The sequence below is a fragment of the Ranitomeya variabilis genome, chromosome 4, assembly GCF_051348905.1.
Source record: "Ranitomeya variabilis isolate aRanVar5 chromosome 4, aRanVar5.hap1, whole genome shotgun sequence".
Taxonomy (NCBI): Eukaryota; Metazoa; Chordata; class Amphibia; order Anura; family Dendrobatidae; genus Ranitomeya; species Ranitomeya variabilis.
The window spans coordinates 653,699,155-653,725,530 of NC_135235.1; the positions used below are offsets into that span (position 1 = coordinate 653,699,155).

A 26,376-nucleotide genomic window follows, 5' to 3' on the forward strand; every position below is an offset into this window, starting at 1 on the left:
ATCATTTTAATCAATATATCAGTGCCATCCTGACACTGTCTGTAGGTTATTGTGCACAATCCTGCTGACAGGTTCCCTTTATATATTTCAGATTACCAAATAAATTTAAATATTAGGCAAAGATAACACTAGTAAACACAAAATGCAATTTTTAAATGAAGGTCTTTATTATTAGGGGAAAAAGAAATACCAACCTACAAGGCAAGGTATGAAAAAGTGATTTCCCCTAAGCCTAATAACTCTTTGGGCAACTCTTAGCAGCAACAATTGCAATCAAGCGTTTGCGATAACTGGCAATTAGTCTTTTTCAACACTGGAGAAATTTTGGCCCTCTAATCTTTGCAGCATTGTTGTAATTCAGCCACATTGGAGGGTTTTCCAGCGAGAACCATTAGGTTTGTATCCTAGCATATTCCTTCCACTCAGCTTTCCATTAATATGCTTGGATACAGCACTCTGAACAGCCAGCTTCTTTAGCAAATACCTTTTGTGGCTTACCCTCCTTGTGGAGTGTGTCAATGACTGCCTTCTGGACATCTATCAAGTCAGCAATCTTCCCCATGATTGTGGAGCCTAATGAAACAATAAGGGACCTTTCTAAACTTAGGAAACCTTTGCCGGTATTTTTTTGTTAATTATTCTAATTTACTGAGAATGACTTTTGTGTTTTCATTGTCTGTAAGCCATAATCATCAACATTAACAGAAATAAACTGACCAGTTTCCCTGTCTGTTTTCAGGGTGATGTGTAGTGTTAGTTTTCCATCACACATAGCGTTTTGCACTTAGCCCAAAAAGTTCTTCTTTGGTCTCATCAAACCAGAGCACCATCTTCCACATGCTAACGGTGTCCCATGGCTTTTTGCAAACTGCAATCAGGACTTCGTGTGGCTTGCTTTCAAAAATTGCTTTCTTCTTACTACTCTTCCAGAAAGGCCAGATTTGTGGAGCACACAAGTAATAGTTGTCCTGTGGACAGATTCTCGCATTTGAGTTTTGGATTTCTGTAGCTCCTCCAAAGTGACCATGGGCCTCTTTGCTGATTCTCTCCTTGCTTGGGATGTCAGTTTAGGTGGACTGCTGTGTCTTGGTAGGTTTGCAGTTGTGCCATACTCTTTCTATTTTTGGATGATGGATTGAACAGTCCCCCATGAGATGTTCAGAGCTTGGGCTTTTTTTTTTATATAACCTAACCCAGCTTTTCTCTTCTGACCTTTCTGGTGTGTTCCTTTGTCTTCATGATGCTGTTTAATCCCTAAGTTCTCAAATAAACCTCTGAGGCCTTCACAGAACAGCTGTAGTTATACTGAGAATAAATTACAGGTGGACTCTATTTACTAATTATGTGACTTCTTGGGGCAATTTGTCATTCAGGATTTTACTTTGGGGTATCAGACTACAGGGGAGTAAATGGAAATGCATGTCACAATTTTTAAGAGTGCCACCAGAGCGGCCCACGTCACCACTATTACCAATATCATTTGCACTAGCTGTTTTCTGTCAGGTTCTCCACATCCACTGCCTCCTCCTCAATAATGTCCATAGATGTCATACACACGCAGCTCAGCACACACTTGGCTCCTTTCCGATACACATTGTCCATGCACGGCTCCACTCCGTACACTCGCAACTCCTCATCATACACATACGGCTCCGCTCCGCACATATCGTACACAGACCGCTCCGTATACCTGGCACACACGCGGATCCCCTCCATACTCCTTGTACACACACGGCTCCGCTCCGTACACCTCGTACACACGCGGCTCCGCTCCGTACACCTCGTACCCACACGGCTCTGCTCCGTACACCTCGTACACACGGCTCTGCTACATCCACCCTGTAAACCCCTCCTGACCCCACATAAACTTCCCCTCATCCAGCACCATGACAACCAGCACAGCAGAGTCCTGCATACACTGAGGCCCCTGATCATGTGACCCCTGACTCCTCCCCTCCTGTGACCTCATCCCAGGTCCTGTGCGCACAGAACAGCCATATATGTGGTGTGCGGCTCTGCAGGTGGAGGTAGGTGCTGGAGATTCCCCATTACTGGGCGGGGGCAGGGGGCAGTAACCCCTCCATTCCCGGAGATAGTGCCCCCAGCTCCGCCATGTGTATATGTACAGTAATAGGACGCTGGCTGTGCTCCTGTATACAGGGGAGGGCGCTCTGGTTTGGGGACAGATGATGGAGATTACAGGGAATGGAAATGTCGGGTTTTTCTCTCCATAGAAATCTGGAGAAACTGTCATTTCCCTCATTTTGGCTGTAATAGTTTAGAATAAAGGGATTTCCCATGAAATGTCTGTGGCGTCGGTCCTGTACTGAGGACACTGATCCTGGAGGAGGAGACTGTGGGGGCAGAATATGGAGGAAACACGAGAGCACAATATATTATAGGATAAAATATGATAGAAATGGGTAAAGATTTGGGGCCTCAATAAACCTCGTCTCTCACTCCCAAAACTTAAACCACTTATTCATTGCTGAGATTTTCTTTATTGCATTTACTGCGTTTTGCTACATTTAGGGTCGGGGTTTCCACATTTACTAAGCGTCTTTTTGGTTTCCTTTTTCTTCCGACTTTCATGAATGACTGTGTGAACACGTCCTTAGCCCTGTGCCGCACCCTGTATGTGTGCACTAAGTTTTATTGTTGGTGTTTTGGGTTACTCTCTATATAATCAGATGTCCCACACAGTCTGAAGGGTGAACCTAGCCTCTCTGCTGCCTGAGGCGAACTGCAAAACGGTGCTCCCCGTAGTAAATTGTTAAAATTGGTAGAAATTAATCTGGTTGATACAGATTTATATCTATCCTGTAAAAATTTGTGCAATAGTGGACATTTTAATTTAGAGAAATAGAAAAAAAGATGTCCAAACACAAGTATGTCAGCGCCATCACCGCATATACAAGAACCACACAGAAGAATCCAGAACAAGGATCATTAAGGCAATGGCAGGCTTGGCACAAGCATACAGACACACAATGATGGCTGCAGAACCATGGTCCGGTAGGCAGACACAGGAGGCAGCACTGATTGCCAACCTATTATCTCTGGCACACGCCTACAAAACTCTGGGCACCTCCAATGTGGCTGCTGCCTGGCACTGACCAGTCAGACATGTCCACCATGCAGCACCGTCCACGTACCACATGCAACAACCTGCAGTCTGAGCATCAACAAACAGCCACTGCACTAAGCTGGCAAAATGGTGCGTTTTCCCCAACGGACCACGTTTCATTCTCTTAGCCTATCACAAGCGACACACACAGGGCTGTCTGGAGCTAATAGCAGGAGACTTCCAATTAGGTTGAGTGAGGGATGTGGGAGCGGGAAGAGGGACGAGCTCCACCGACCAACCGCCGATCGGGAAAAACATGGCTGGATGCCTGTATGTACCGAGGGGCGGCATTGGATGTGATGTGTAAGTTATGACCAATCCATTCCTGCAGCAGTATGTGAAAGGGACAATGTATCCTGCACTAGGGGCGTGCATAGAAATCATGGGGCCCCATAGCAAAAGTTGTAATTGCCCCCCCCCAAAAAAAAAAAAAAAGATACAAAATTTTGGCTGGGTCACATAGGTACATATTTCACAACTCTGCAACCCTTACAAAGTGATTTTCCTCCTATTGAAGCCCCTACATTCTTTTTTCATTGCCCTCATGAAGTATGATGCCAACAGAAGTGCCCCACAAACACTGTATAATCTCCCACAGTGATTTCTTACACAGTATCCTCCACAGACACTGTATGATGAACCTACTCTACCCCCAACTACCCCGGCACAGTATGATCCCCAACTGTGACCCCCCTCACAGCCCTCCATGTAGTATAATGGACCTACATACAGTATAATGTCACCTACACCTCTTCACACTGTATAATGGTCTCCAACACTGCCATCAAATGGCCCTCTATAAAGTATAAAGGCTGCCTCATAGTCCTCCAAGTATTATCCTAGCTTCCATATAGTATAATTGGCTCCATATATTATAATGCACCATCCATAGTCTTCCTCATAGTATAATGCACCCCTCTCTGTGTGTGTGCCACTGGTGGGGTCGTCGACCCTGGAAGATGAAGCCAGGTTGTAACCCTCCAGTCAACTGGCCTTGTACCTGAATGGACTGTCATCTTCCTATGCTTGTTGTTACCACCTATCTGTGTGCATGTCACTGGTGGGTTAGTCGACCCTGGGAGCTCTAAAGTAACAGCTGCCATTATCCCGGCGAGTCAGGGGAAGGGTGAGACTGTGTAATTTGCACCATCTTGGGGTATTTTGCTGGCACTGTTCTACATGTTATCTGCCTGTTTTGTGGTTCAATAAAGCATTGCCACACTGTTTTACCCTCATCCTGTGCTGTCTGAGTAGCATTAAGCCTATGTAAAAAGGGAGAGCAGGCGTTTGGCGGGACGACCCCTGGTCCATACGATTTCAGTTAGTGGACTGGGGCGCCCGATGACCCCCAGTGTCTCCACATGCTCGATGGGAGACAAGTCCAGTGACAGGCCATGGTAGCAAACAACTTTCAGCCTAGTGTTGCCGTGTTGAAAAATAGCTCTTGTGACACCAGAGAAATAGTTGTATCACTGGTTCCACAACCAAACCGATGTCATGCGGAGCTATAAGTTTACCTGTAATGTAGACTAGTGGGATTCAGCTGCCATAAATTATGCCACCCCACACCATAATCCTAGGAGTAGGATAAAATGTAAAGTGAATGAACGAAGGCAAAAACAAATCAAAATTTGGTGTTACTGTCCTTTCCTTTCATCAATTCTTCTAGGTACACTTACACATGGTCTTGGAAGGAATTTGGTAGGTAGGTTGTTCCAAACTTCTTGGAGAACTAACCATCATCTGTGGATTTAGGCTTGCACAAATCCTTCTTTCTTTTCATGTAATCCCGCGTAGACTCAATAATATTGAGATAAGAGGTCTGTAGTGGCTATATCAACACTTCCAGGACTTCTTGTGGTTCTTTATGCTGGCGATAGTGTGACACTAGTCACTACTCATGGAGGCAGAGAAGTCAGACATTCCGGGGTCAGTACCAAGAGAGCACATAGGTAAGGCAAAAGACAAAGGCATAAATCAGGTCACGGTCCAGGGTCAAGTACCAGGAGATAACGGATAGAGGCAGAGACTACACTATTGATTGTGTAGCCAAGCTGTGATAAAAAACGCAAGTGAGCATTCGAAACGCGTGTTGCTCCCTTGCCCTGTCTATCCAACCTTTGTAATTTTGTACATTTTTAATGGACTTAAAATAAAGAAAGAACCATTTTACCAGACACTGGAACAACATTTTTTCTTTGAGAGACTTTTAAGATCTAGGCTGGAAAGTGAAGGAACTGGAGAGCAAGTCATCTTCTCATCCATCCTCCCAGTGGATGGACTTGGACCACGGAGATTGAACAAGATTCTACAGGTGAACAACTTAACTATCCAGATATCTGTTGGGAATCTCTCTAAAGCAAACATAATGGGTCCAGAAATTTCTTATCTTTTCTTGCTAACAACTTTAAGGTAGAAGAGAGAACAAGAGGATCTGCAATCTTGGACCTAATTCTTACCAACAGGGAGAAAATGGTTGAGCAAGTAAAAGTGGTCCTAAAATTTTGTATAACAAGAGGAGGAAGACCAACAAGGACTCAGACTTTAAAGAGAACCTGTCACCTGAATTTGGCGGGACAGGTTTGCGGTCATATGGGCGGGGTTTTCGGGTGTTTGATTCACCCTTTCCTTACCCGCTGGCTGCATGCTGGCCGCAATATTGGATTGAAGCTCATGCTGTGTCCTCCGTAGTACACGCCTCCGCAAACCTGTCCCGCCAAATTCAGGTGACAGGTTCCCTTTAAGGTTGGACTTCAGAAAGTCAGATTTTAAGAGAGTCAGAAAGAGGGTAGGAAAAGTACAATGGTTGGATGTTCTAAAGGACAGAAATGTGAAAGAAGGATGGGAGATTTTGCTAAATGAAATTCTCACTTCACAATCGATAACAATCCCAAAAAAACAAGGAAGAATTGGAAGCATTTAAAGAGACCAGAATTTAATCACTTGTTAAAACAGGAAAAAATAAATGTATATTAAATGGAAAGAGGGGGGCATATCTAAAGAAGGATATAATGCTGTTTGCAGGGATTGTAGGGCAAGCGTTAGAAGAGCTAAATCCAGTGAGGCTTGCTCGGGAGACCAAAAGCAATAAAAATGAATTTTGTGGGTATGTCAAAAGCAAAAAGAAAAGTAAAAAATGCTATGGGTTTTTTACCAGATGAAAAGGGTTAAGTGGTCAAAAATTATGTTGAGAAGGCCGAACTTTTATATTCCTATTTTATATCTGTGTTCTCTAAGAAAGCAATTGTAACATCAACTGATCTTCACAGTGCTATCGAAAGAATAAAATAATTCACACTTTCTATAAACAGAAAGATGTTAAGGGAGCACTAAGCTAATTTAGATTAATTTAAATCTTCTGGTCCAGATGAATGAGTTAGCTGACTTAATCTATGAAAAATCCTGGAGAACAGGAGAGGTCCCAGAAGATTGGAGAAGGGCAAATGTTGTCACTATCTTCAAAAAAGGAAAGAAGATGGAGCCAGGAAATTACAAGCCAGTGAGCCTTACGTACTCCAGGAAAGATCTTTTAACAAATTATTTAACAGAATGTATTTGGATAAGAATACAGTACTTAAGCAAAGCCAGAATGGGTTTGTAGCAAACAAGTAATGCCAGACTTATCTAATTTCCTGTTATGATGAAATCACTGACTGGGTGGATCAGGGAAATGTGGTAGATATAGTATATTCGACTTCAGCATGGCATCTGATAAAGTATCTCATACTATCCTTATAGAAACAATGACCAAGTATGGTATTGACAAGGCTACAGTTAGGTGGATTCATAACTTCCTCAGTGATCGTACTCAAAGAGTGGTAATAAATGGTTGCACATCCAATTGGAAGAGTATTTCAAGTATGGTACCACAAGGCTGTGTCCTGACCTCAGTGTTCAACATTTTTATAAATGATCTAGATAACGTGAAGGTAAACTAATCATGTTTGCAGATGATCCAAAGCTAGGAGGGATAGCTAATACTAGAGAAGACAGAGAACTATCTATATAAGGTTGAACAATGGGCAGTGACTATTAAAATGTTATTTAACAGGGAGAAATGTAGTATTCTACATCTGGTCTAGAAAAACGAAAATTACGTCTACAGAATGGGAGGAATAGAACTAAGCAACAGCATGCATGAAAAAGACTTGGGTATTCTAATAGATCACAGACTGCATGAGTCAACAGTGTGATGCAGCAACAGAAAAGAGAAACACAGTTTTAGGATGTATTAAATGTAGCTTAGAGTCTAGATCATGTGAATTAATTATCCCCCTCTTCTCCTCCTTGATCAGGCCACCACTGGAATACTGTGCCCTGTTCTGGGCACCACATTTTAAAAAAAGACATTGAAAAACTGGAGCAAGTTCAGAGAAGAGCTACCAGGATGGTGAGCTTACTGCAAAGTATGTCCTATGAGGAATGGTTAAAGAATCTCTGAATGTTTAACCTGCAAAAAAGAAGGCTAAGGGGAGACTTAATAGCTGTCTACAATTATCTGAAGGGATGTCACAGTGTAGAGGGGTCATCCTTATTCTCATTTGCACATGGAAACATGAGAAGCAATGTAATTAAACTGAAAGGGAGAAGATACAGATTAGATATTTGAAAAAACTTTTTGACAGGGTGATCATTGAGTGGAACATGCTGCCCCGACAAGTGGTGAGTTCGTCTTCAAACAGAGGCTGGACAGATATCTGTCCGAGATGGTTTAGTGAATCCTACGCTGCATTGAGCAGGGGGTTGGACATGATGACCCTTGAGGAGCACTTTAACCTTTCTCGGCACCTGCGCACTGCCGTACTTTGCTCTGCCTTCAACAGGGCAGATAAGTACGCCTGCGCAGGAGCGTGATGCCAAGGAGATTGTGTGGATGACGCAGGGATGTGTCATCCACACAAAGCAAGCCAGAGGTCGGCATTGCAAGAAGATGGGAGGCACCGGACCAAGAAAAGCGACACCCCTCAGACCGGACTGCCCCCAGGTGAGTATAATAAGTTACTTTTCTCTTACAGGTTGGGTTGGGGGCTGATATACAGCATTCTATAATGCTGTATATCAGCCCTGAAAGGTGATGGCTGTATCTCATATTGGCCAAACCTGGTGACAGGTCCCCTTTAACATGTAAGCCTAGAGAGCCTTGTTCTAAATCTCCATAGGGTTACATTATAAAAGCCACTTCCGGGTTACAGAGAGCACAGTGTGATCCAGGGGAGTCTGAATCATTGTCATGTAACTCCGGAGAGGACCGGAATGGCACTGGATTATGGCGAAGATGATGATAAGTGAGTACGTTAACAAACTGACACTACACTAACAATCACACAGGTTTAGGGAAAAATAGTTAATTGGCATGCTTTTTTAACTTTATTCTTCTTTAACCATTTTTTGGAGAACAGCTTGTATACTTTGGGTCATTGTCTTTCTGAATGCCCCACACTATTTTGAGATTCAGCTTAGATTTCCTGATATTTTCCTTTAACATTTTCTGACATATTTGAGAATTCATTGTTCTTTCAATAATGGAAAACTTGACCCAAGCACTGCAAACCAGGCCTAAGTCTTGATACTACCACCACTATGTTTCATACAAAAGGTGTAATGCAGTGTTTTTGTTTCTCCAAACCTAACACTTATTATTTATTAATTTTCAACTATTTTTCTCTCTTCCATCCACAAAACATTGTTTTAGTAGCCTTCTGGTTTGCCCTGGTGATGTGTAGCAAACTATTAATGGGCAGCAATGTTCTTTTTGGAGAGCATTGGCTTCTCCTTGTAATCCTGCCATGCACACCATTGTTGTTCAATGTCCTCCTGATAGTGGACAAATTAATTTTAACATTAGCTAGTTTGAGAGAGGCCTTTAGTTGCTTAGAGGTTACCTAGGGGTACCTTTGTTACTTAGTGGACTGTTATATACCTTCTTCTTGAACTGATATTTGTTGATCAACCACCCCTGTGGATGGTATTACATTTTCTCCATTTGTATGCAATTTGTCTGACTCTGGATTGGAGTCATCTGATTGTCATCCCATTGGTTGAAAACATAAGACTCTAATTTTACCTTCAAGTAATCTGCTAATCCTAATTGTTCACATACTTTTGTCACTCACAGACATGTGATATTGGATTATTTTCGTCATTTAAAAAACAACAAAGTCTAATATTTTTTACGTTTGTTTTATTTGGTTCTTTATCTACTTTTGGGACTTGTGTGAAATCTGTTGTACTCGGGTCAAATTTATGCAAAAAATTAACATTTTGGACAGTTCACAAACTTCAAAGCTCAATGTATATACACATAAGTATGTATGTATTGTAAATGCCACACCTAAAAACCAGATCCCCCATCATCTCTCCACTAGAAATCCTAGCAATACACATTTTAGAAATGTCAATAGTACAAAACAACCAATGGGATATATTCTTTTTTTTTTTTTGTTTCAATATTTTTATTTGGAAAATAAAAATTTCACAATAATCTCCCAACGTGGGAGTATTGAAAATACAAAATTTACATAAGTATCAACACTAACATTGTAATGTATGGGAGAAGTATTAATGTTGATTAATGAAAGACAAGACAAAAACAAGACAGAAACAAAAGGGGATAAGTTCAAGACCGAATACAGTATAAAACCACTCTACAATTTTACAATGATATTCTCACATATCAACAAGTATCGATCGGTTATCAATATTATCCTGTTCAGAATCCCCACTCCTTCGAAGAGAAAAATAAAAAGCAACATCTCAGGGAGACAGGGTGAGAGCCAACTTCATTTGACCATCTGGATATAATTCGAGCCATGGCGACCAGGTTTGAAAAAAGGAATTCCAGCTATCTGTTCTCGTCGCTTGAATGCGCTCATATATCATGATAGTGTTCATTCTATCTTTGACAAGAGATATTGAAAGTGTAGGAGACCTCCATTTTGACGCTATGTGTATTTTGGTTGCCATTCCCAATAACACCACCAGTCTGTGTAATTTTTTAGATAACCCCTGCGGCTTAAATCCCAGAAGGAGGGTCAGTGGGTTCATTAATGTCTCTTTTCCAATCATCCTATCCAGTAGAAGCTTTACCTCCCGCCACAGATCAGTAACCACCGGGCAGGACCACCATATGTGACTCATGTCTCCTGGTGCGTCACAACCATGGGATATATTCTTAATTCTGATCGCATTCCTTGGAGATACACTCAGGATGCAAATCATTATATCCCATTTTGATTGAGATCTAGACATTTTCTTAATTATATAGTCACTAGTGATGAGCGAGTGTACGCGTTGCTCAGGTTTTCCCGAGCACGCTCGGGTGACCTCCGAGTATTTATGACTGCTTGGAGATTTAGTTTTCATCACGGCAGCTGAATGATTTACAGCTACTAGCCTGCTTGCTTACATGTGGGGATTCCCTAGCAACCAGGCAACCCCCACATGTATTCAGCCAGGCTAGTAGCTGTAAATCATTCAGCTGCCGCGATGAAAACTAAATCTCCGAGCAGTCATAAATACTCGGAGGTCACCCGAGCGTCCTCGGAAAATCCCGAGCAACGAGTACACTCGCTCATCACTAATAGTCACCCTTCCTAAAGCTTATGGAAACTCTTTTGATATTACTGAAATGTTCAAGCAGTCATCAGTCATTTTCATACCGACTTTTTGTATGTTCCCGCAAGCAGTTTATCACAAGGACATGTATTACATTATTTCTGAGTAATATGCAAGAGCACAGTTATTGTTTGTTGGTTTTCATCTCTTACGTACATAGTCATTGTAGGTGAAACATGGAGCCAGTGTTTGTTGTTCTTTCATTTGCCATACATGTTGGCAACAGCTCCTGAGGCCAGTGATTAGCTGTATAGTTCCAATGAGGTTGTGACATGCCTTTAAAAAATTAAGAAGCTGCTTTATCTTCTTATATATTTCACAAGAGTATTAACAGATGTTGTATTTTTTATGATTATATGCTATCTCTTATTCCTATTCAGGTCCCTACAGTATCGGATCTTGTCAGTGGAGATCTTCTATATAAGAGAAATTTCCTGATTGAATAATCAAAGATGGATAGGGACAGGGACAAGATGGTGGAGAGGATATTACATCTCATCCTAGAGATCCTCTTCCGGCTTACTGGAGAGGTGAGAGATTCTGATGACGTCACATTACATCATTCTTGTCTATGGGAATAAAAGATGGACAGAACTGGAGAGGTGAGGACACTGGAAATGTCTGTAGTGAGATTTATTAATGTGTCTCTCCATAACTAGGATTACACAGTAGTGAAGAAGACCTCTAGTGAAGGGGGAAGACCCCTGAGCCCAATCACGGGGCCTCCATCTCATCCCCTGATACATGATAATATGAATGACAAGAAGATCCTAGATCTCACCTACAAGATGATTGAGCTGCTGACTGGAGAGGTGACACTGCTGGGAATGCTGGGACATTATACAGTAACGCTATGAAGGGATTGGGGGAATGACAGTATCATTGTATGTCAGGTTCCTATCAGGTGTCAGGATGTCGCCGTTTATTTCTCCATGGAGGAGTGGGAGTATTTAGAAGGACACAAAGATCTGTACAAGGACGTCATGATGGAGGTTCCCCAGCCCCTCACATCACCAGGTAATAGACAGGACTAAATACACACAGCCTATAATTATATGTATTTAAAGTAAGAATTCAGTCCCTGTATGTGTTTCCTCCAGTTCTATCCAGTAAGAAGACAACACCAGAGAGATGTCCCCATCCTCTTCTTCCTCAGGACTTTCAACAAGAAAATACCAGTGTTCCTCAGGATCATCAGGTAGATGGAGAGAAGGTGTCATGAGATCTCCTCTATGATGTGTAGATAGCTGTGAAGGTCTTGTGCTCAGTCTTGTTTTATCCACCAGTATTATATGATTTTACATGTGTAATGAGAACGGTGAGATGGCAGGATTAGAGCTGATCATTCTCCATCTGTCTGTGACTTCTAAAATATTTGTTTCAGGGTGAAGATCTGACCCATATTAATACTACAGAGACCTATGTGAGGGTTGATGAGCGGTGTAAAGAGGAGATTCCTATATATGACTACCCAGGTGAGTAGTATTAACTAAATGCAGAGAAGTCATAGATTTTTCTGACACCAGCTGTTACCATTTTGTGTTGCTTATTGTGAGCTCTGTGGTCTTTCACGTTTTTCTGCTTTAGGTTTTATTTATTTTGCCCGCTTATATAGCATCGTTAATTCACAACTTTACAGACATCATCATTGTCCCCATTGGGCTCACAATCTAAATTCCCTATCAGTATGCATTTGTAGTGTGGGAGGAAAGCAGAGTACCTGGAGGAAACCCACACAAATATGGGAAGGACATACACTTCTTGCAGATGTTGTCCTTGGTGGACCCCAACGCTGCAATACTAATCATTGAGCCACCATGCTACATCAATTCTAAATAAATGTAGGTGAAAATATGATATTGTTATAGATGATAAAATTAGGATATAAAAAATACAACTGAAATATGACAATAAGGGTAAAGAAGGGTAAAGAACATTAATTGATAAGTCTACCTGAATTGACTATTTCTTTTTCATTATCTTCATAGGTTGTGAAGCTTAAATAGGTTTTAAGTACATCTATAACAAAAGTGTGGAAAAATAAAATATTCCTTTACTTAATATAGTAAAGACAATCAGTACTGCATACTCTTTTAACAAACTTCAAACATAACAATGTCCTGGAGACTTAACTGAAAACATTTACATCAGAACCTTGCAAAATTGTTAAAGCAGCTACTGGCTCATTTGCGGCTTAATAGTTAGTTACAGTGCCTTGCGAAAGTATTCGGTCCCCTGGAACTTTTCAACCTTTTCCCACATATCATGCTTCAAACATAAAGATACCAAATGTACATTTTTGGTGAAGAATCAACAACAAGTGGAACACAATTGTGAAGTTGAATGAAATTTATTGGTTATTTGAAATTTTTGTGGAAATTCAAAAACTGAAAAGTGGGGTGTGCAATATTATTCGGCCCCTTTACTTTCAGTGCAGCAAACAGTCCAGAAGTTCATTGTGGATCTCTGTTGTGAATTCTGTTTGTGGGCTCCCTCTGGTGGCTACTGGTGGTACTGGCTGACTTCTGTCTTTTATTTCCAGTGCACCTGTTCCCATCAGGAAATGGGAGTTTTCTATATAGTCTGGCTTCTCAGTCATTTACTTGCCGGCTATCAATGTTACCAGAGCTCCTCTGTTACTTGCTACCTGCTCCAAAGTCTGCTGATTCAGATAAGTTGGATCATCTGTACCTTTTGTGAATTTTTGTCCAGCGTGCTTTTATTTTGAATCTTGCTGCTGGAAGCTCTAGTGAACTGAAATGACCACTCCGGTGTCATGAGTTGATACCGGAGTTTAAAGTTATTTCAGGATGGTATTTTGTAGGGTTTTGAGTTGACCGCGAAGTCCACTTTTGTATTTTCTGCTTTCTAGTTAGTGGGCCTCTCTTTGCTGAACCTGTATTCATACTACGTATGTGTTTTCTTCTTAACTAACCGTCATTATATGTTGGGGGCTACTATCACTTTGGGGTTTTCTCTGGAGGCAAGCCAGGTCTGTGTTTCCTCTACTAGGGGTAGCTAGATCTCCGGCTGGTGCGAGACGTCTAGGGATAAAACGCAGGCACGTTCCCCGGCTATTGGTAGTTGCGCGTCAGGTTCAGCATCGCGGTCAGCTTAGATTCCATCTTCCTAGAGCTAGTCCTGTTTTTGCCTATGTCCCTGCCATTGGGAACCATGACAGATCTCTGAATGATCCAATGTTGTCCTAAATGCCTAATGATGATAAATATAATCCACCTGTGTGTAATCAAGTCTCCGTATAAATGTACCTGCTCTATGATAGTCTCAGGGTTCTGTTTGAAGCACAGAGAGCATCATGAAGACCAAGGAACACAACAGGCAGGTCCGTGATACTGTTGTGGAGAAGTTTAAAGCCAGATTTGGATACAAAATGATTTTAAAAACTTTAAACATCCCAAGGACCACTGTGCAAGCGATCATATTGAAATGGAAGGAGTATCATACCACTGCAAATCTACCAAGATCCGGCCGTCCCTCTAAACTTTCATCTCAAACAAGGAGAAGACTGATCAGAGATGCAGCCAAGAGGCCCATTATCACTCTGGATGAACTGCAGAGATCTACAGCTGAGGTGGGACAGTCTGTCTGTAGGACAACAATCAGTCGTACACTGCACAAATCTGGCCTTTATGGAAGAGTGGCAGGAAGAAAGCCATTTCTCAAAGATATCCATAAAAAGTGTTGTTTAAAGTTTGCAACAAGCCACCTGGGAGGCACACCAAACATGTGGAAGAAGGTGCTCTGGTCAGATGAAACCAAAATCGAACTTTTTGGCAACAATGCCAAACGATATGTTTGGCGTAAAGGCAGCACAGCTCATCACCCTGAACACACCATCTCCACTGTCAGACATGGTGGTGGCAGCATCATGGTTTGGGCCTGCTTTTCTTCAGCAGGGACAGGGAAGATGGTTAAAATTGATAGGAAGATGGATGGAGCCAAATACAGGGCCATTCTTGAAGAAAACCTGTTGGAGTCTGCAAAAGACATGAGACTGGGACGGAGATTTGTCTTCCAAAAAGACAATGATCTCAAACATAAAGCAAAATCTACAATGGAATGGTTCACAAATAAACGTTTCCAGGTGTTAGAATGGCCAAGTCAAAGTCCAGACCTCAATCCAATCGAGAATCTGTGGAAAGAGCTGAAAACTGCTGTTCACAAACGATCTCTGTCAAACCTGACTGAGCTCGAGTTGTTTGCCAAGGAAGAATGGGCAAGAATTTCAGTCTCTCGATGTACAAAACTGATAGAGACATACCCCAAGCGACTTGCAGCTGTAATCGCAGCCAAAGGTGGCACAACAAAGTATTAAGTTAAAGGGGCCGAAAAATATTGCACGCCCCACTTTTCAGTTTTTTAATTTCCACAAAAATTTAAAATAACCAATAAATTTCGTTTAACTTCACAATTGTGTTCCACTTGTTGTTGATTCTTCACCAAAAAGTTACATTTGGTATCTTTATGTTTGAAGCATTATATGTGGGAAAAGGTTGAAAAGTTCAAGGGGGCCGAATACTTTTGCAAGGCACTGTAGATAATAGTCCTTGTGCACAGTATCTCACAGTGTTCTTGATTATTTTGGGTACCTCAAACTGTGGATCTTAACAAGGTTTAGACTACTGAGTTAAGCCTAGGGATTTTTTAAACTCTGCACCTTAGGGAAAAGTCAGACTGATGTATAACTTGGATGGGAATCGCAATGCAATGCTGTCATGCTTGGTGAAAGAACAGCCAGCCAGTCCATGCATTGGGTTGCAACCCCCATTCAAGTTATACAGCCATATGACTCTTCCCTTAGTACGGTCCCTTTCAGGCGGAAATGTGTCAGTAAAACTGTTCCTAGAATTTGTGTGGAGCTGATAAATGTAGATGCTTTAATACTGTAAAATATCAATATAAGATTAAGATTCTTATGTACAAAAATAAAACAAACAACTTTTATTATTTTTATTCTTCATAGGCAATTGTATCAGAAGCGCAAAAGGAGATGTGATATCTTCAGATTTGGATTTTAAAGCAGATGATCATGGTATCACACAAGATGCATATCAAGAGTATACAATTTTTTCAGATACACCATCCGCCCTTCACAACGAAGATCTATCACATGATTCTTTTCAACATGTCCTATCTTCTGATTCATTACAGACTGTTAAGAAAAATAACAGAAGGGATGTTGAACAGGAAAGATCTCACAACGGCGAGGGTCCATTTCCATGTTTAAATTGTGGAAAATGTAATGTAAATGTGTCAAATCTTGTTAAACATGAGAAAAGTCACACAGAAGAAAAGGAATTTTCATGTTCAGAACGTGAGAAATGTTTTACACAGAATTCAAATCTTTTTCAGCATCAAAATACTAAAACTGGGGAGAATTCATGTTCTGAACATAGGAAATGTTTTATGGCTGGTTCAAAACTTGTAATACATCAGAGAATTCACATGGGGGAGAAGCCATATTCATGTACTGATTGTGGGAGATCTTTCACAGAGAAATCACTACTTGTTACCCATCAGAGAATTCACACAGGGGAGAAGCCATTCCCTTGCACAGACTGTGGGAAGTGTTTTAACTACAAATCAGATCTTACAAAGCATCAGAGAAGTCACACAGCAGAGAAGCCATTTTCATGCTCAGAATGTGGGAAATGTTTTTCTCGGAAATCAAATCTTGTTGAACACCAAAAAATTCACACAGGGCAGAAGCCATTTTCATGTTCGGAATGTGGGAAATGTTTTAAACAGAAGTGGGGTCTTGTTACACATAAGAGAATTCACACAGGGGAAAAACTATTCTCATGCACAGAATGTGGGAAGTGTTTTAATGATAAATCAAATTTTGCTGTGCATCAGAAAACTCACACAGGGGAGAAGCCATTTTTATGCTCAGAATGTGGGCTATGTTTTATCCGAAAATCGTCTCTTGTTAGACATCAGATAAGTCACACTGTGGAGAAGCCGTACTTGTGTTCTGTATGTGGGAAATGTTTTAAACAGAAGTCATATCTTGTTACACATCTGACAATTCACACAGGTGATAAGCCTTTCTGATATGCAGAAGTATTTTAACCACAAATCACATCTTGCTAAGCTTCAAAGAAGTCACACAGAAGAGAAACCATTTTCATGCTTAGAATGAGGGAATTTTTTTTCTGTGGAATCAAATTTTGTTCACCATCGAAACATTCAAACAGGAGACTACATGTTATGCATATCTCTCTATTTTATGGCTTGGTAAAGGACCTGTGTGGCCGAAACATTGTGATTTTCTGTACCAATAATGTTACCAAAGGAGGACGGCTGCTGCCCAGGTTTCTAGATTTCTATGCATTGCTACAACCTTGTAAAGGGTTGCACCAAGAGTGCATGGACAGCAGAGTGGTGCACAGAACTCATCTATTGCAAAGGGGAGCTTCCATATTCATATCCTGAATGTGGTAAATTATGCTAGTTCAAAACTTGTTACAAGAGATGAGCGATTTCTGCATAAATCTATTTCTTGTAAATTTTTTAGGAATTTGATAAATCTGGCAAATGTGAACAATTTATGTTTGGCTTTGTGCAAGTCGCCTACAATGCTAGCATCATTTTATGCATTGCAGAAAATTGCATCAGCCAGAGAAAGCTTATGTGCATTTGGCTTACCAATCATGGCTTGCAACCATCACATCACCTGTCCAGCCAATCAGGAGGGACTATCATTGTCAGTGTCGAACTGAAGTACTTGTGGCCCAACATGGAGTATCATTCCTTTGGCCGAAATAATAGAATACTGGATAAAAACTGCACCAATAAAAAAAATTATAAAGCTTCTTTCAAGTTTATTTTACAGTATTTCCTATGAAGACTATAGTGGATTTGGTGAACTATCACCTCGTTTCATCAAGTGCTGGTGTCAGTAAAACGGTGTTGAACATATTCAAATGTCTCAAAATCTTAGTGCAAAGCGTAGCCCGCCTGTCAAATTCATGAATAGTGGCTGCATTTTTTACGGCAGTCACTGAGTGGAGTAGCATTTCTGGTGAGACACACTTAACTAAAAAGATGCATCAAATTCATTAAGTGGTGTGCATCTTCTAATGATGTGGTGCATCCTACTATAAAACACCTCTTCATTAAGATTGACGTTTATAATGTTAGTCTTAATTAAAGAAGCACTCCCATCAAAGACTTTTATCCTATTAGTATATTGCAATCATCATATTATATATCACTGTGTACTTAAAATTGCTTATGTTGCCTTTCTACGCATTAAATTCTTCTCTTTTTTCTGCCCTATGTAGAAAGTGTCTTTTCTCGACATTTATAATTCCCTTCTTCAGCTCCTCACCCAGCAAAATGAGCAATTGTAATTGTAATTGTATGATGACTACAATATATTAAGGGGATAAAAACTTTGATAGGAAAAGGGCTTTTTTAATCCGGCCCTATGACTTTTAATAAAATGGTCAAAGAGGGATGATGCGATTTCTTTTTTTTCACATTTCATTTCTTTGATTCTATAACAGCATTTAATAGTGATGGGATCTGAACAACACTTTCCATTACTATCACTGGGGTTTGATGTAATATAATAATACACTGCTCAAAAAAATAAAAGGAACACTCAAATACCACATCCTAGATCTGAATTAATGAAACATTCTCACTGAATACTTTATTCTGTACAAAGTTGAATGTGCTGACAACAAAATCACACAAAAATCATCAATGGAAATCAAATTTATTGACCAATGGAGGCCTGGATTTGGAATGATACTCAAAATCAAAGTGGAAAATCAAATTACAGACTGGTACAACTTCAGTGGAAATGCCTCAAAACAAGGAAATGATGCTAAGTAGTGTGTGTGTGTGTGTGTGTGTGTGTCCTCCACGTGCCTGTATGACTTCCATACAATGCCTGAGCATGCTCCTGATGAGCCTGCGGATGGTCTCCTGAGGAATCTCCTCCCAGACCTGGACTAAAGCATCCACCAACTCCTGGACATTCTGTGGTGCAATGTGACATTGGTGGATGGAGCGAGACATGATGTCCCAGATGAGTTCAATCGGATTCAGGTCAGGGGAATGGGTGGGCCAGTCCATAGCTTCAATGCCTTCATCTTGCAGGAACTGCTGACACACTCCAGCATTGTCCTGCATAGGAGAAACCCAGCATATGGTCTCACAAGAGGTCTGAGGATCTTGTCTCTGTACCTAATGGCAGTCAGGCTACCTCTGGGGAGCACATGGAGGGCTGTGCGGCCCTCCAAAGAAATGCCACCCCACACCATTACTGACCCACTGCCAAACTGGTCATGCTGAAGGATGTTGCAGGCAGCAGATCGCTCTCCACGGCGTCTCCAGACTCTGTCACGTCTGTCACATGTGCTCAGTGTGAACCTGCTTTCATCTGTGAAGAGCACAGGGTGCCAGTGGCGAATTTGCCAATCCTGGTGTTCTGTGGCAAATGCCGAGCATCCTGCATGATGTTAGGCTGTGAGCACAACCCCCATCTGTGGATGTCGGGCACTCAGACCATCCTCATGGAGTCACTTTCTAACTGTGCAGACACATGCACATTTGTGGCCTGCTGGAGGTAATTTTGCAGGGCTCTGGCAGTGCTCCTCCTGTTCCTCCTTGCACAAAGGCTGAGGTAGCGGTCCTGCTGCTGGGTTGTTGCCCTCCTATGGCCCCCTCAACGTCTCCTGGTCTACTGGCTTGTTTCCTGGTAGCGCCTCTGGACACTACGCTGACAGACACCGCAAACCTTCTTGCCACAGCTCGCATTGATGTGCCATCCTGGATGAGCTGCACTACCTGAGCCACTTGTGTGGGTTGAAGAGTCCGTCTCATGCTACCACGAGTGTGAAAGCACAACCAACATTCAAAAGTGACCAAAACATCAGCCAGAAAGCATTGCTACTGAGATGTCGTCTGTGGTTCCCACCTGCAGAACCACTCCTTTATTGAGGGTGTCTTGATAATTGCCAATAATTTGCATCTGTTGTCTATTGCATTTGCACAACAGCATGTGAAAATGATTGTCAATCAGTTGATTAATAATACTATTAACCACCGCGCTAAACCGAAACTGGAATATCAATGTACTTACTTTTGACATGGCTATTACTATGTTGTCTGGGGTCCCTTGTGAGTGAAGGGTTACACCTGGTTACAGTGGTTTGCTGAAAGGTAAAGTGTGCAGCAGAGTGATATATTATTTGATTTGGACCTTACAAAAAAAAAAAAAAAAAAGGTGTTGGTTACATACACTTACTCTTTTTATGAGGCTGTATAGGTTGCACCTGTGGTGTTTCAATGTGGGGTTAATAGTTTCTCTTTCCACAGTGTAGTGAACCGATACTGGAAGGCAAAGTGTGTAAAACCTCGGTATATTGTTTATATTGTACACACAAAGTATCAAGGGTATTAGCTGGGTGCACTTACTCCTTATATAAGGTTGTACAGTTTGCACTTGGGATGTTCTTATGTGAGGTTTTGGTATTTGTCTTTCCACAGTGTGGTAAACTGATGCTGGTGAGTAAACAAAGTAGAGAATAAAGTGATTTGCAAGCAATACACTAGAATAGTAGGAAGTTGCTTGCTCACAATAATTGCAGTGGTATAAATAGGAATTAGTTGGCACTCACCACATGTTTGCTTATGAAGGTACCCGCGGTGAGGTAGGCAAGGTAGTCCACTGGATACGGTGCCGATAAAGAAACCCACTGAGCTGGGAGGGTTAGAGTCCCTGACGAAGAGGGGAGTTACCTCTCGAAACTAGTTGGCAGCTTGTCTCTCTCGCGCACCCGTCCCTGCTTTCTGTGACGTCACACTAGCTCTGCCCCATCTCGGCATCGCATCCTCAGCGTTGCTTCCGGCCGGGGCACGCGAGGCGCTGGTACTTCCTCACCACTCGCCGGTACGTTCTCGTCCAGGAACCGCGGCCTCTGGCACGCACACCGGACTCTAACCCTCCCAGCTCTGTGGGTTACTTTATCGGCACCGTATCCAGTGGACTACCTTGCCTACCTCACCGCGGGTACCTTCATAAGCAAACATGTGGTGAGTGCCAACTAATTCCTATTTATACCACTGCAATTATTGTGAGCAAGCAACTTCCTACTATTCTAGTGTATTGCTTGCAAATCACTTTATTCTCTACTTTGTTTACTCACCAGCATCAGTTTACCACACTGTGGAAAGACAAATACCAAAACCTCACATAAGAACATCCCAAGTGTAAACTGTACAACCTTATATAAGGAGTAAGTGCACCCAGCTAATACCCTTGATACTTTGTGTGTACAATATAAACAATATACCGAGGTTTTACACACTTTGCCTTCCAGTATCGGTTCACTACACTGTGGAAAGAGAAACTATTAACCCCACATTGAAACACCACAGGTGCAACCTATACAGCCTCATAAAAAGAGTAAGTGTTTGTAGCCAACACCTTTTTTTTTTTTTTTTTTTTGTAAGGTCCAAATCAAATAATATATCACTCTGCTGTACACTTTACCTTTCAGCAAACCACTGTAACCAGGTGTAACCCTTCACTCACAAGGGACCCCAGACAACATAGTAATAGCCATATCAAAAGTAAGTACATTGATATTCCAGTTTCGGTTTAGCGCGGTGGTTAATAGTATTATTAATCAACTGGTTTAATTTTTAACAGAGTTTTGCACAGAACCTGTTTTAACCACCTGCAGCTTCCGTGGCTTCCTACCTCATCCTTCCAGGTGAATAAGCGCCAGTGTTTTATTCTTGATTGTCAATCAGTGTTGCTTCCTAAGTGGACAGTTTGATTTCACAGAAGTTTGATTTACTTGTTGTTATATTCTGTTGTTTAAGGGCTCCCTTTATTTTTTTTTTAGCAGTGTATATTACTTATATTGTTAAAAGGGCCGAAGTACCTTTCCTTATCATAAAGGGCTCTTCTCTAGCTCTCTGCTGACATCAAGTGGCCTATTCGTGTAACCACATCTTAATTTTCAAGTAAAATGTGACAACACTTTTATGTATGCTCTAGCTTCTCAGTAGGGGGATCCTGGGCGTGGGACAGTGATACTTACCTCAAATCTCTCTCCCTCACCCATCATTGGATAAACTCCCTGTGACAGAAATCTGTCTATCTTCAACAGAAGCTACTGGAAACCCTACAGCAGCAGAATTTCTTGATTCCAATATGCTTCCTAACCACAAAGACACCCATCAAAGAGCGTAAACAAAAACACTCTTACCTTTGCAAACCGAACTGACTCCCCAGGAGACCTAGGGGCTGCCCCATCCCTTTTTGGCCTTAAGAAGGAATCAGAGTCAGGAAACAGCAACCTTGGCTCCGCTTCTTCCTTTACTTTGTGACAGGAAATATATGTCTACTTACAACAAATTCCCACTAATGAGGATTTTGGGGCCCTCATCTAGGAAGTGAAATCTACATGCAGATCCGAGATTGCTGAGTTGCGTCAGGATACTAAATTTATTGCGGAACAGAGTCATTAGAAGGAGCCCACGATGACACATGTAAACATGTGACTCTGCTCCTGGAATCCGTGTTTACCCAGGCAAACGCTCTTTGCTGTTAATCGACATTTAGAGGACCTCGATAATAGAGAACGACATAATAATATCCGATTAAGGAGCCTTCCCGAACAAGAGGGAAATGAGGACATCCCAAAACTGTTGGAATCCATCTTCAATAGAATCCCAACCCTTCCAAACACTAACAAAATTAAGCTAGAAAGAGATCACCGTGCTCTAAGGCCAAAGGGATCCTCAGCCTTACCATACGACATTATATGCTGCGTTCACGACTTTGCTACTAAAGAAGCTATTGTCTCCAAGGTATGCGCAATGCAAAACCTGGACTATAAAGGATCAGCTTTCCAGCTATTCTCGGATAACATTGCAACAAAGGTGACATCTTCACCCCCCTTCTCTCCACTCTACAGGAGCGTCACATCATCTATTGATGGTGATTCTTCTTCTCTCTCACAGCTAGAGTGCATCCTTGAAAGCTCATAGTGACTTGCCCTCCTTCTGCAAAACTTTAAACATTCCGCTTCCAGAGATCTCGGACTGGGAACTAGGATTACCATCACTCTCCCCTCCCCCACTGTGGCAAACAAGTCAAAAGAAATGAGGAAGACCAAACTCCGCTCAGCCCACTTCACCACCCATGAGACAAGAACCATCATGACTTACACAAAGTCTGCTTAATTTTTCGCTGTATTTTGGGTTTCCACTGTGGCAGGATAGGGATATCATATCTAAGCTTTGTACTGCTTTATAATAAGGCTCGCGTGAATATAAGATGAACCATTTACTTGCTGGGACTTTCCTCCCGGTTATAACTTATTTCTCTGATCATTTTAATTGATGCTTGTTATAATAGTTTTGGTTCCTTCAATTTCCAGGGAAGGCTAGTTTCACACTAGCGTTAACTGCAATACGTCGCAAATGCGTCGTTTTGCCGAAAATACGCATCCAGCAAAAGTTCTTGCTGGATACGTTTTTTTGTCATAGACTAACATTAGCGACGCATTTGCGACGCATTGCCAAACGTCGCGTCCGTTTTGCGACGCTTGGGCGTGTGGTAGCGGACCGTCGGGAGAAAAAAAAGTTTTTTGCTCCTGACGGTCCACTTTTTCCGACCGCGCATGCGCGGCCGGAACTCCGCCACCACCTCCCCGCACTTCCCCGCACCTCACAATGGGGCAGCGGATGCGTGGGAAAAATGCATCCGCTGCCCCCGTTGTGCGGCGGAGACCACCCTAGCGTCGGGAACGTCGGCCCGACGCACAGCGACGGGTTGTTCCCGACGCTAGTGTGAAAGTAGCCGAACCTAGAGGCTACCTCATTGCTCACACGGAAATCCTGAGTGCATACTTTGTGGTTGTTCAGATTTCCCTAGGGGTTAGAAATTTTAGTTTAAATAATTCCTTGAAGTGATGTTTTTCTTCATATGCGATACTTTTATCTGTTATTTGTCAGATGTCAACGTATGTTTACCCTCCCTTCATGTTTCTACCTTCCCTTTTCACATTTTCAGACCTTTTGATCCTAAAGGCGATCTCGATTCTGCCCTGTCCTTCAAACCGCACGTCCAAACCCTTGCCACCTCCTGTCGCCTCCAACTCAAAAATATTGCCAGAATCTGTCCCTTCCTCAGCTCGCAATCTACTAAAACTCTTGTGCATGTCCTCATCATCTCCCGCCTCGATTACTTCAACATCCTCCTCTGTGGCCTCCCCACTAACTCCCTTGCACCACTCCAGTCTGTCCTCAACTCTGCTGCTTGGCTAATCCACCTCCTCGCTACTCCCCTGCTTCTCCCCTCTGCAAATCCCTCCACTGGCTCCCAATTCCCCAACGAATCCAGTTCAAACTACTAACACTGATCTACAAAAAAAATCACAGAGAAAAAAAGCAGAGATGGTTACCCCCTGAAGCCTCCAAACAGATGCACCAGCAGGGCGCATCGGACCCAATTAATGATGGCAAAAACACAGGTGCAAAAAATACCGATGGAACAACCCCTTGACGTGGGTTGCCGGCTTACGTATTGAGGCCCCAATATAAACTAATACCCAGTGGCGTAACTACAAAGTTATGGGCCCCGGTGCGAACTTCCAAATGGGCCCCCCCCCCCTTACCCCGGGTCCCCCCGCCCCAAAACCCACCCACCCCCGCCCCCCCACCTTCCCCTAGATACGCCTTGGACTGTCGCAGGAATCTCCTGCACTGCAACATGGTGTTGGGTGCCAGCACAGCCCGCACAGTGGTATATCCAGCACAGTGGTATATACAGCACAGCCCGCACAGTGGTATATCCAGCACAGCCCGCACAGTGGTATATCCAGCACAGCCTGCACAGTGGTATATCCAGCAGAGCCCGCACAGGGATATATACAGCAGAGCCCGCACAGGGGTATATAGAGCACAGCCCGCACAGGGGTATATAGAGCACAGCCCGCACAGGGATATATACAGCAGAGCCCGCACAGGGATATATACAGCAGAGCCCGCACAGGGGTATATAGAGCACAGCCCGCACAGAGATATATACAGCACAGCCCGCACAGGGGTATATAGAGCACAGCCCGCACAGGGATATATACAGCAGAGCCCGCACAGGGGTATATAGAGCACAGCCCGCACAGGGATATATACAGCAGAGCCCGCACAGGGGTTTATAGAGCACAGCCCGCACAGGGGTATATACAGCACAGCCTGCACAGGGGTATATAGAGCACAGCCCGCACAGGGATATATACAGCAGAGCCCGCACAGGGATATATACAGCAGAGCCCGCACATCTCATCTCCCCCCCCCCCCCCGATAATGGCCCCACAGTCCAGTTAAAAAGAAAAAAAAAAAAACTCTCCTCACCTTTCCTTTTGCCCGCGCTGCTCCCGGCGGCTGCAGTCTGCCCAGGACACTGCAGGTGCGCAATGATATGACGTCATCGCGCACCCGCAGTGTACTGTCAGAGGCAGAGCGGGGAATGATGGGAGAGGGGGCGTCAGCAGACGCGCTCTCCTCCATCATTGCATTGAACTATACCGGTGTCATAGACGCCGGTATAGTTAAATGCGGCGGCACTGGCGGGGGGCGGGGGGGGAACAGTGCAGCGGCCCACTACTGGCACCGGCTCTTCTGGCATTTGCCAGAAGTGCCCGATGGCCAGTCCGGCCCTGCACTGACCTGCCAACCCGGGGCCCCTGACCTGCGGGGCCCGGTCGCAATGGCGACCGCTGCGACCGCGATAGTTACGCCCCTGCTAATACCTTACATACATTGATATGTGGTTTTTTTGCACTTTATCTTGCAGGGCGCAGTCGGACCAAGATGGCTCTGTAAACTGTAGACCTCTCTGTGATTTTTTTTTTGTCAATTTTCTGGAGGATTTTTAAGTCCTCTTTGTGCGTCTGTGAGCTTTAACACTGATCTACAAAGCCATCCACAATCTGTCCACTCCCTATATCTCTGAACTAATCTCCCACTATCTTCCCTCACGTAATCTTCAATCCTCCAAAGACCTCCTTCTCTCCTCCACACTTATTCGTTCCTCACACAACCGCCTCCAAGATTTCTCCCGAATATCCCCCATCCTCTGGAATTCCACGCCTCAACACGTCTGATTATCCACCACCCTCGGATCCTTCAGACGGAACCTGAAAACCCATCTCTTCAGGAAAGCCTACAGCCTGCAATAACCAATCTGCCGCCTCACCAAACGCCCAAGCTGCCGCCACGTCACCAACCACCCGAGCTGCCGCCACGTCACCAACCACCCGAGCTGCCGCCACATCACCAACCACCCGAGCTGCCGCCATGTCACCGACCACCCGAGCTGCCGCAATGTCACCGACCACCTGAGCTGCCGCCACGTCACCGACCACCCGAGCTGCTGCCATGTCACTGACCACCTGAGCTGCCGCCATGTCACCGACCAACCTAGCTGCCGCCACGACCACCCGAGCTGCTGCCACGACCACCCGAGCTTCCGCCTCACCACCACCAGTGCTGCAGCACACCAACCTCCTGTCTCTTCCCCACTATCCTGAAGAATGTAAGTCCGCAAGGACAGGGTCCTCTCCCCTCTTTCCCAGTCTGTC

General features: G+C 43.2%; 1 protein-coding gene across 1 annotated transcript; it reads left to right on the forward strand.

The window, feature by feature from the left end:
• The first annotated feature begins 1,973 nt into the window (after window positions 1-1,973).
• LOC143767441 (uncharacterized) lies at window positions 1,974-18,352 on the forward strand. Its single transcript, XM_077255778.1, has 7 exons — window positions 1,974-2,027; window positions 11,122-11,271; window positions 11,401-11,553; window positions 11,635-11,758; window positions 11,842-11,939; window positions 12,126-12,216; window positions 15,726-18,352. The coding sequence occupies exons 2-7, from the start codon at window positions 11,194-11,196 to the stop codon at window positions 16,814-16,816; spliced, it is 1,635 nt and encodes a 544-aa protein (XP_077111893.1). The 5' UTR covers window positions 1,974-2,027; window positions 11,122-11,193; the 3' UTR covers window positions 16,817-18,352.
• Window positions 18,353-26,376: the final 8,024 nt, after the last annotated feature.

Excerpts from the sequence above, each read along its gene's own strand:
- LOC143767441 (XM_077255778.1), top strand. The coding sequence starts at position 11,194 with ATGGATAGGGACAGGGACAAGATGGTGGAGAGGATATTACATCTCATC. Across the intron at positions 11,272-11,400 it reads TCTTCCGGCTTACTGGAGAG|GATTACACAGTAGTGAAGAA; the intron begins GTGAGAGATTCT and ends CTCCATAACTAG. Across the intron at positions 11,554-11,634 it reads TTGAGCTGCTGACTGGAGAG|GTTCCTATCAGGTGTCAGGA; the intron begins GTGACACTGCTG and ends ATTGTATGTCAG.